The following is an 11,790-nucleotide window of genomic DNA, read 5'->3' on the forward strand; positions in this document are numbered from 1 at the left end:
CAGGTAGAAAGAAAGGAGAGGCAGATACAGAGAAAGAAGGATGAACAAATAGAATACAGATAAACACAGAGAAAGAGACAGGGAAAAGAGAGACAGATGGAGCAGAGAGAACTAAGGTCCTTTCTGGACAATCAAGTTTCCCAGCCTTCTACTCTGAGGTAGTGTCTGTCTTTGTCACTGCAATGCATTTCCTGTATATAGCAAAGTGCTGGGTCCTGTTTATGTATCCAGTCTGTTAGTCTTTGTCTCTTCATTGGGGAATTGTGTCCATTGATGTTCAGAGATAATATGGAAAAGTGATTGTTGCTTCTTGTTATTTTGTTGTTAAAGTCGGAATTATGTTTATGTGGCTATCTTCTTTTGGGTTTGTTTAAAGAAGATTCATTTCTTGCTTTTTCTAGGGTGCAATTTCTAGGGTGTGCTGGAACTTTCCATTTATTACCTTTGCAGGGCTGGATTTGTGGAAAGATAACTGCAGGGTCTTCAGAAATTTCATCCCAGGAGTGCTTGTTGCTCCTGATATGCCTTTCCTGTTCTATTACATCGTCTAATGATCTCTGGGCATCAGTCCACCCTATTGGGCAGTATGAAGATATATTCTCATGTAGCAATGCTGTACAGACAAATTGATGGTTTCATAGTTCCTGATAATGATTTTATAGAATTCCCAATTTGATTTAAATAATTTTAGGAAGAAAGTTTTAAGAGATGGCTTTAGTTGTTTTGCTGGAATGATGTAATAATTAGAATCAAGAATAGAATGTGCCGACTCCTCATAGGACAGTAGGTAAAGGTTGCATAATAAGGAATACAATGAGTTTTCACAATTACACTAAAAAGAGAAATAGTCAAGACAAATTTATGATCAAGAAAAACATGTCAAGGTCAGAGCTTACAGAATGAAACCCGGCTTTGTACTGACTATCAAGATCCTTCCTTAACTCCCCTTTTGTCTAACGTTTCATCTATGAAGTAATTTTCTAAAGAACTTTTGCCTAAGTTATAAAAGGGCCAGAGAGAATAAATAAGGTGGTGGCTTGGGGACTGGGATGGGGTCTGCCCCATCCATCCAAATGTATATGTCTGTCTGTCAGTCTGTCTAATTGCATATGTGTGTAAGTGTGTGTGTGTGTGTGTGTGTGTGTGTGTATGTGTGTAAATATACATGAACACTTGTGATGTTGATGAGACATGTAGTCAAACCTGACAAGAGTGTGTGCATGTCTGTGCGTGTTGTCTGTGTAAATGAATTTTCTTTTTCTTTTTGTCTCTCTGGTCCCTGAAGAGTTAACAAGTCCAACCCTCTCACAGGGCCAGCTAGAGGTTTCCAAGCAACAGAGAAAAGAAACTATCATTTATTAGCACAAAATAGAAAAAGAGATTAATGGAGGAAAAAACCAGCACTTATTAGCATAGAACAGTAAGAAAGAGTTAAGCTTCCAGAGGCCATCAGCTTCTGGCCTTTGTCCAACTCTGTGTCCCACTTCAGTACTTGTGATGCCAGGAAGGTCCTCAGCATATAAATAAAGGCCTACACATCTAAAGCAATTCTTGATATATGTACACAGAGGGAAGAAAGGGGGTTTCAACATGGCAGCAGAGGGAAGAATGAATTTCATGAGATGAATGAATAGAGAAAGAAGACCTAGGAAAAAACAAGCCATGTCCAAGTCTATAAAGTAGCAAACTGTTAATATGAATATTAGAGGAAGGAACAACAAAGTTACAGGAGCCAACAAACTGCTTTCAAAAAAATAATACTAAATGTATAATAAATGGTCTTAACTGCAATTTATGAAACAGAAGGGTGGGAGAGAAAGCTCAACAATTAAGAGTACGTTCTACTCTCGCAGAGAACTGGAGTCCAGTTCTACATCAGAAGGCTCATAACTGCATAAGTCTGGCTCTGGGGAATCTACTGTTCTCCTCTGGTCTTTGTAGGTACATGCACACATTAGATGCACACACATTCATGAAAATAAAATAGATTTAAAAATAAACAAACACAGAGTAGTCGATTGGATTAAAAGCAAGATCTAACATCCATTGCCAACAAGAAACATACTTCACTGGCAAAAAACACAGAGATTGAAAGTTAATATATCAGCAAGTAGAAGTTGAAGACAAGCAGAAGTAGCTATGTACAATGGCTGTTCTGGTTGTCAACCTGACAACATCTGGAATGAACTACAATCTAGAATTGGAGGGCTCACCTGTGATCCAGATCTAGAGGCTGGAAAACACAAGTTTCTGACCTGGATCTTGGCATGGAGATCTTGAGGCATAGTGGACATGAAAAGCTTAGGCCCAGGCAAGGTAGTACACACCTTGTACTACCCAGTAGACTGAGACAAGGGAATCTCTGAATTCAAGGTCAGCATGAGACACACCTTTAATCTGGGCCACACCTTCTGCTGAAGGCCTACATAAGAACATCGAAAGAAGGAAGACTGACTCTCCTTCACCTGTTTGCATTTACTTGCCAGCACATCTGTTGGAATCTACTTCTACAGAAGACCAGCTTACACCACTAGCCTTTTGGGACTGATCAACTACTAGACTCTTGGACTTTCCATTCAGAGCTGACCATTGTTGGGTTAGTTGGACTACAGACGGTAAGTCATCACAATACATTCCCTCAATAAAAAGAGACATTTCCATAAGTTCTGTGACTCTAGGGAACTCTTACTAATACACTATACTTAAATTTTATAAAATAGTTATCAAACCAAACTAATTAGAAGAGATAAAGAAAGTGACTATAATTAACAAAGGGAGCAATGAATTGAGATGTTTGAACTGTGTAAGCACAAACACTGAGCACATGATGTCATGACACTCACACTGTTGGACATAATAGTACAGGAAGTTCCAGGCACAGTAATGGTGGATGACTTCAATACTCCACTCTCATCAATCAATAAGTCATTTAGACAAAAAAGAATCCAAGGGGAAAAAAGGAATCAAATTATCCCTATTTGTACACAACATGTTCCTCCTATACTTAAAGGACTCTAAAAACAGTCCATCAAATCATTTGTAGACTTGATAAGTCCAGTAAAGTAGGAGAATCAAAAGTCAACATACAGAAGTCTATATGCCAATAATGAGCATCCTGGGAAAGGATCTCATTCACAAGATTCCTCCAAAAAAGAACAGAAAGACTTGGGAATAAATCTAATGATAGGGGTGAATGTGAAAACTGTAAAACACTGAAAAGAATGCATAAGATTCAGAAGATGAAGAATACCCCATCCCAACAACTTGGCATAATTGATATAGTCAAGCATTTTATCACAGTGGGAAAAGTGACTAACACAAAAGCCATACTGCTAAAAAGAAATTTGCTTACTCATTTGGGGAAATCCAGATCAAAATTCCAATCACATCAGTCACAGAAATAGAGGGAACCCAAAAATGTGTATGGGAACACAAAATACCCTAAATATCAAAGGCAGTCCTAGGCAGAGTACTGCTAAAGGTTTTGCAACTTGGTCTCAAATTATACTTCGGTGACAAAACCAGCATGCTACTAGCACAAAAACAGATGTGCAGACCAATGTAATAGAACAAAGGGGACAAGAAAGCAACCCACTCAGCAACAGCCACCTGACCTCTTCAACACCCATAAGAGGAAATGCACTGCCTTTGTTTACTGGTGCCAGGAAAATAGGCTATCCCCAAATTGAAGAATAAAAGGACATCCCTCACTCTCACCCAGTACACACATCAATTATAAGAGGACTGAAGACCTTCATGTAATGCCTATAAACTGAAACTACAGAAAAAGACAAGTAAAACAGTTCAAGATGTGGGCGAGGACTGTGGAGGCTGAACCTGGTTGAGGGAAGCAGGTCATTGAGAATGTGTGTTTGAAGGGTACATCCCTTCCACTTATTCCTTTCTGCATCCTGACCATCACGAAGTGAGCCCTTTGCTTCACATGGCCTCCTGCCATAATGCTTTGCCTTACCATAGGCTCACAGCAGAAGAGCCAAACATTTGAAATGCTGAGCCAAAAGTAATCCTTCCCTTTCCCATCCATTTCTCTCATGGAGGTTGTCATGGCTATGAAACGTCAGGAAAGGGAGAGTTTCTTTCCCATCTGTGAATGGGGTGCATAGCCAAGATCCAACAGATCTGGAATCTGGAGAAACCAATGGCCCAGAGTTGAGAACCAGATGAACAGAACATTAGAATCCTCTGAAGTCAAACGAGAGTGTGGCCCTGCCCATGAGGCATGGACTGCACTCAGCTCACTCATGCTCAGGCTTATGAGCTAAGTGCCCAGATGTCGAAGGACCTAGAACACTCCTAACTCCTTAGCCCATAGCATCTGCAGTTCTCTTGACATGAATTTATTAGTACTCTAAATTAGCAATCAACTATGAGTAGACTGAAGACAAGTGTTTTATAACCCATCTTATATAAAACATACAGCTCAGTCCACATGATTCTATTCCCTTGTTCCTCACATGTTGTGCCATTTCGACTGGTGCCCATTTGGGTTGGGAGTCCTGCACAGAGGTCATGGAGCTGGGCTGGCATCTTTGGGATGGTCCTCAGCCAGGCCCGAACTTGTAATTATTAGCCCTCCATACTTCTTGATTGGCTGGTTCTTTTTTTTAATTTATTTTAATTTTTTAAAAAAGACTTATTTTATGTATGAGTACACTGTAGCTGTCTTCAGACACCAGAAGAGGGCATCAGATTCCATTCCAGATGGGTGCGAGCCACCATGTGGTTGCTGGGATCTGAACTCAGGACCTCTGGAAGAGCAGTCAGTGCTCTTAACCACTGAGCCACCTCTCCAGTCCCCTGGTTCTTTTTCAAAACAGAGGTATTGTTCCCATATTTTTAAGAGCACGGGTTTTTAAAAACAATGTGTTACTGTTTTATTCTTTAAGAATATCATGCATGCATATGATGATATTGGTCATACATGCTCCCTGGTCTCTCCTCTCAGCTCCCCTCGACATGTGTTACTTTCACCTTATACTGATGTTTAGTAAACTCAAATGAAATAGCAGAATAACCACAGATAAGCCACACTCACAATGGGCAGAAAGGTCAAAGTAGAACATCTAAGAACATCAAAAGGAAAAAGCTAACAGCAAGGTGGCCCCCAACAAGCTTTGGAAGCATGTGTTTCAAAGCGGTATCTTTAGAAAAACAAAACTAATGTGTCCAAATGTTATCCATGGGAGAGCCAACCCCTGATACTATTAATGATACTCTGCTATATTTGGAGACAAGAGCCTAGAATAACTGTCTTCTGACTTTATCCAGCAGCAGATGGAAACGGATGCAGAGACCCACAACCAAACATCAGATAGAACTTGGGGAGTCTTGTGGAAGAGTGGGAGATAGAATTGAGCAAGCCAGAGGGATCAAGGACACCACTAGAAGACCTGCAGGATCAACTAACCTGGGACTAACCAACCAAAGAGCATGCAGAAGTTGGACCTAGGCCCCCTATAAATTTGTAGCAGATGTGCAACTTGGTCTTTATGCCGGTCCATTAACAATTGGAATGGGTTTATCTCTGACTCTGTTGCCTGACATTGAATCCCCAGTTCCCTACCTGGACTCTCTGGTTGAGCCTCAGTGGGAAAGGATGTGCCTAGTATTACTGGGACTGAATATCCCAGGGTGAAGTGGTACCTAAGGGGGGGTGGCTTCCCCTTCTCTGAGGAAAAGGGGAGGGGATAATTGGGTGAGGGATTTGTAAGGGCAGGAGGAGGGGGTCTGCAATCTCGATGTAAAGTGAATTAAAAAATAAATTACTAAGAAAAAATGTGAAAGCTTTTTAAATGTTAACTGTCCCTGAAAAACAGTGTTGAACCTGGGGAAACAGAATCATAGGGAAGAGAGACAGATGCCTCTTGTTTTGGGGTTCTTTGTCCACTGCTGACCCAAATGCAAGTCTCACTACTGATAGACTCTCTGGGACTTTCCATCCAGGGGTTGCTGCCCTGAGCTCCCAGAATCCCTGGCTAATGGCAAGTGAAGTGGTCACTGCTAGGGCAGAGAACACTGAACCAGCAAACATCTCATTTTACCACATCCCAGAGAAGAGACCAACCGTTAGGCTGTGTTGCAAAGCACTTGGGGAATGTCACACCTTACAAGTTCTAGCAGGACTGTGGTCTGTGGAGTCCAGAAACGGACTAAGCCTCTGCTTCTGCCATATCCTTGCCTGTCCTTCAGGGCCCCACCCTCAGGGCCTAAGGAACAAAACAGCCCAAGCTAGCCTGCTTGATCAGTCCCTTCTGGAGGGTGGGTCAGGGGAGGGAGATGCTAGCAGTTCAGAGTTCTCCGACCCAGCTCTGCCACAGCGGATAAAAAGTCACTGTGAATGGATCTCTGGTTTCAAGGGACATTTTTGTCATTGGGCAATCCAGACAGCACCTGCTGTACCCCAGACGCACGGGGACACTGCTGTCGAGTCCCACCTCTCAGACTGGCGCAGCCTTTGTCCTTCCTAAACTCCTTTGCCAGCGTGGACAATTAGCACAACTTAGCTTGATACCACTCATGTCTGCCTCCTTCCCTATAAGATGAGAACAATGACTCGTGTGTAGTAAATGTTACACAAAAATGCGAAGGTCTTACTCTATAAGGCTAAAGCATGCCAGTTGCTACAGGGTTGCCCTGGAGCCCAGGATTCCCCAGGGCAAAGAGTTTGCTGGCCACCCTCACTGAAGTGGGTGGGAACTGCCCTGGGGTAAAACAGTGTCTCCTCCAGATTCCCATACTGAGACCTTAGTAGGACAGCAGAATTGGGAAGTCCCTATGTTAACTCAAGTCACAAGGGCGGGGCCCTCATGAAAGAACCCAAGTTTTCCTCCTGCATCTTCACCCCACAGGTACAGGGAATGAGTACCATCTGTAAAGGAGGTGGTGGCCATGCCAGGGCCGGTCTGAGACACTCCTCCAAAGGACATGTTGTACCACCTGACCTTTTTGTTTGAACAACAGAATTTCTTTGCCCAGGGTCTTTGTAGACTCCAAAGTAGAAACTGGGAGAGAACAGAGCTGGGGAAGACATGGGAAGAGAGCCACAGAGAGTTCTCCACAGAACCCCACATGCTCTGCAGGCACCGTCAGTCAGTCACACGAGAAGGCCATGTCCAGAGCCCAGAGGAGTCCTGGCGCTGACCACTGTTCCACTCTGAGGAAATGCCCTCTGCTGGGAGCTCTACCATACTTCTTTGGGCAATTCTCTACTGACCGAGTCAGCACTTCCTGCCTGAAAACAACCAAGCAAATCTTTCAATGAAAATAAACTGCAAAGACAAAAGTCACCTGTGATCCTCAACAAAACAGGAAGTCGGGGATTCCTGAGGAGAAAACTGCGGTTCCTGCTTTCCTGAGAATTTCAGAAGTTAAAGAAAATTCCCTTTGTTTCTAAGATCCCAGCATGTCGGAGAGATTTCACTTCAAGTGTGCTTCCCTTGTGATGATAGCCGCAGATCCGTTGTTAAAATGCACTACCCTTGAGCTATGGAGAAAATTAGACACCCTCCTTTACATGGACGACGGAGGGAAGAGAGAGCAGGTGGCTGGCTTTGTGTTGGTAAATTGCATTTCTCTTCTTAAAAAATTCCACTGTTGTGATGTGCCCTGATTAGATGGGGCTCGCCATTAACCTGCCGCCCTGGGGCCTGAGCCTTCCGCGCCCGCTTGCTCCCCCACCTGCCGGTCCAGCCGGCTGCAAAGCTCCACACAGTTATCTCCGTCTAAATTAAAATTGTAAGTCTCCCGGTCCCAGTTACACAAAGCCTCAGCTTTGACACATGCAATTACTACGGACATTGGGGCAACAGGATTGCTAAGGGCCCAGGAAAAGGCTTTAATCAGAAAACATGGTCCTGTTCCGGCCCATTTATAATTTCACTACTTGCTATTCCTTTATGTTCTTATGTGTTCTGATAATTAGATACACTAGTTCTTGCTTCCCAAGAGGCCAGAAAGGGCAAAATTCCTATTCTTTTTACATTAAAAAGATTAAATTATAATATAGAAAAATCTGTAACGTGGGGTAGAAATGACAAATTCACACTACATTAATTTCAGTGCTTACAAAATGTTACAAATAATTTGTCCATTCCTCCCCTCTCTTGTAGGCTTGTGTGAATTAATTACCTATCCAATTTCAACATCTTTCAAGTCAGCTTGCCACAGACAACTCTGAAATTAAAAGAAAATAAGGTCTGATTTCCACTAGCAGAGTATATTTGCTTTAGATGTTTAACCATTTAAGCCTTCGTCCGCGTACGTAAGTACATGGACATTAACAGACATGTTCACCATGCAAACATCATGTGAGACAACAAAGCCCACAGGACGGTAATTACGGAGCACTAGGGGTGAATCTCGGCATAAGGACATTGCATAGAGGACACACTACTGCTGCGTACAAGCCCTCTCTGCACCCCAGTTCAGGAGATTCTGACTCATTATGGTGGGGAAGGCTCTGCTAAGGTAGGGGTTCAATAGTGGTGGACAGGAGCCCAGCCACAGTGAGGCAAGCAGAGTGGTCAGGAAGGTCAAGGCCTCTGTGTAGCACAGAGAGAGAACCCCTGGTCACAGCCACTGACCCGGCACTGATAAGGTATGACAGGTGCTGTGCTAGGAGAACAAATAAGACAGCTGTCATGTGAAGAATACCCCCATGTCTGTGTCCACCCCGAGCCTCGGACTGTACCTTCTCTTGACACAGCCTGAAGATATGGTCGCATCATGGCAACATTTATTACTTGGTCCAGAAACTCAACTGGACACCAGAAGCCTGGGAAGCAGAAGGATCCCCACCCACAGCCTGAGCCAGAACCAGTTGTCCAACGCATGGGCTGACTGCAGAGTCCAGGGCCGCAAGGAGGTCCACGCCTGCGGTTCTGGAGAAATGGCCAGGGGTGCTTTGTTACAGGAGGCTACTACAGCTGGTGTCTGATGAGAAGAAGAAATAGAGGCAGACAGACAGAGAGACAGTCATGGGTGAGGAAGATGGCCTAAGAGACACAAGGAAAGTGCCACAGCAAACCCATTACCTCACAGGCTAATGTAGAAAGTAGTTAAGAAAATTAAAACTACAATTTCAAAAAGTGTGGGGTGGTAGTAGCTCAGGGAAGTGGGAAAGGCAGCCCTAAGAAGGAGCCGAGACAGGGGGATGCTTCCGGAGGCACTATCAACCGGAATAGGCACCACAGGTCGACAGCACCACACTCTGGAGGATGCTGGAGCATAAACAAAGATGTGCTCCTGCCACTGAGGGGAGTGAGCTCCATCCGCTGCTTTCTACACCTTCGGGGAAGATCCTGGCCTTGCCCTGGGAGGCTGGGCACAGTCCCGCCTGTGTTTAGATAAGGGCCTAGCTGTATAAGATGAGTTCAGCAAGTGTGAACCTGTTTATAACCCAGGTCTATGCCAAAGAATCCTCCTCTGAGACATCAGTACTCATGACCAAGGTGGAGGCCACCAAGGGCTGTAAGGTAAATTATTTTCCCCTGCCTTGGCCCTGCCTCCCCAGCTGTACACGGCCATGTGGAAGCAGGATGAGGTAGCCCTCAGCTTGGGCTTCCTAGGTGGGGATCATGCATCCTTTTATTTCCTGTCAGTAAAGGAGGCCTGGTGGATATTTCTGGAGACTCTGGGGAAATAGTCACAGATCGTGGCTCCATGCTAACCCTGTGGATGGAGGATGCCTCTTCAATTATTCACAGGGACTCTGGGGATATCACTGCAATCTCCTCTGAAGAGATGTGGATCACTCCGGAGCCTCCTGGGCCGATAAATGGCATCTTCTAGGTGGCATATGGTCCAGAGGATGGGCCTGTAGGCACCTTCCAGATGGGTACTTGAGGATAGTGCTTGAGACCGACCATGGAGGTCCAACAGAGAAAGAAGTGGACTCACTACTGCTCCTTCTCTCTCCCTCTTCTCCTCTTTGTCTCTTCTGCATTCTACCCTCTGTGTTGAGGTGCATGTTGGGGCCAGTCTTCTACTGGGTGGTGATGCTGTCCTTAGTCAAGGACCTCAGAGAATCCCAGAGGAACCCTGACCTCCACCTTGAGTTGATTCTTCCCACCTAAAAGGCTGAGGGGATAAAACAGAGGCTGTGGAAAGAACATCTCGTGGTCCCTGCACTGAGCAAGAGCACCGATCCCTGAAGGTATGGTTCAGCACAACTCACAGCTCTGTATCATGGCAAATGTCTGTCCCAGCCTTATTCTCATGGGCATGGATGATCTAGGAACAATCTCCACTCTCTCTCATGATGTCACTGCATGCCTTTGGACCACAAAGGAGTTTCTTTGCTAAAAATCCATCTATGAGTTATCCACTGATATATAGAATAATGATGATGATGATGATGATGATGATGATGATGATGATGATGATGATGATGATAATAATAATAATAATAATAATAATAATAATAATGCTTTCTGTTAGGTGCATGTTCAGTGTGACATAGCCTCTGCCCCCTTTCCAGAGGGTAGTTTCTACCTTCTGTAGGGCTGTGGAGCCCCAGAAGATAAGACAGCACTGGAGGGACACTATTAGCATTGCTTGGGTGAAGCTACCTAGGAGATTGCAGTTGGAATTCCAGGACAATGTTTGTCTGTGCTGCACACGCGGGCTGAGGGAAGGCTGACTGGTCACCAGCACTAGACTTGAGCCAACCTAGTCCTGAATGGGGCTCAGCTAAAGACAGCTACCAGTTTTCACTCACCCTGACCCAAATCTGTGGGCATTCCTCTTGACAGAGCCCTATTCACAAGAGGGCTAGGGGGAGAAGAACAGGTCACCTTAGAAAAGGAACAAAATGGAGAGAAAGCAGCAGTGAAGTGTACTCTGACTGGGACACAAGAAAGTACAGGAACTGTGCACCATGTAATGTGAACGCAGGGCACGAAGGCTACACTCACACTCTAACACACCATATGTGAGCAGAGATGAACACACACATTTGCACACATCCACAAACAAATAAACAGATGATTGCACCTCAGCGGGATGATTGTTAAATACCAGGTGTGTACTTGTCACCAAAGAGAGACTGAGAGAGGACGAAAAGCTCTCTAATATTGCAATGAATTGCTTTCACTGTATTTTTACATAATGAACAAGCAGTGTTGATATGTTACAGCCCAGCCGCCATTTCAGAGCAATATGAAAGGAAAACGTTTCCTTCCTATGTGAGACATTCAGGTTGATGACCCACAAGCATCAGTGGGTCTCCAGCTCTTTGCAGTATGCGCGAGCACACGTAAAAGGTAACATCCTTGCATCCGCCCTCTCTTCTTCCCCAGGCCACAGCCAGGGAAACCATGCTACAGTTTCTCAGGCACAAAGAATAGAAGTGAGCTAGAAAGCCAGTGCAGGGGGAGTTGAACAGAGCCCAGGTTGGCCATCGGGCTCTGCTGAAACCTGGCATAACTAATTGAGTGGAATTCTTTAAACATGTGTCTGAATTTGATCTTCCATAATTTTGTTAGGGTTTATTGGATCAATATTTAGATCCATATTCATATTGATCCAGGGTCATGTTCAAATAAATATCTGACTTGATAGCAGGCACTTGATACCCCAAATCACACCTGTACAGGAAAAAGAACAGGTGAGGCACTGTGCCTTTGCCCAATGCTCTCTGCCACCTACAAATCTTAAGGAAAGTGAACAAAAGCAAGTATGTTTGATTGGTAGGCTAATTTACAAAGAAACCCAGCCGTGCAGTCGTGTGTGTGTGTGTGTGTGTGTGTGTGTGTGTGTGTGTGTGTGTGT

The 11,790-nt window shown here is 44.4% G+C and overlaps 1 protein-coding gene across 1 annotated transcript in view; it reads right to left on the reverse strand.

Moving 5' to 3' along the window:
- LOC116893527 (nesprin-1-like) overlaps positions 1-7,818 on the reverse strand; it is a 76,557-nt gene extending 68,739 nt beyond the window's left edge. The window contains exon 1 of the mRNA XM_032895253.1: positions 7,699-7,818. Within this exon, the coding sequence (XP_032751144.1) occupies positions 7,699-7,818 (120 nt within the window). The remainder of the gene's footprint in view (positions 1-7,698) is intronic.
- Between the last annotated feature and the right edge of the window lie 3,972 nt (positions 7,819-11,790).

The sequence above is a fragment of the Rattus rattus genome, chromosome 2 (genome assembly GCF_011064425.1).
Source record: "Rattus rattus isolate New Zealand chromosome 2, Rrattus_CSIRO_v1, whole genome shotgun sequence".
In the NCBI taxonomy this organism is placed as follows: domain Eukaryota; kingdom Metazoa; phylum Chordata; class Mammalia; order Rodentia; family Muridae; genus Rattus; species Rattus rattus.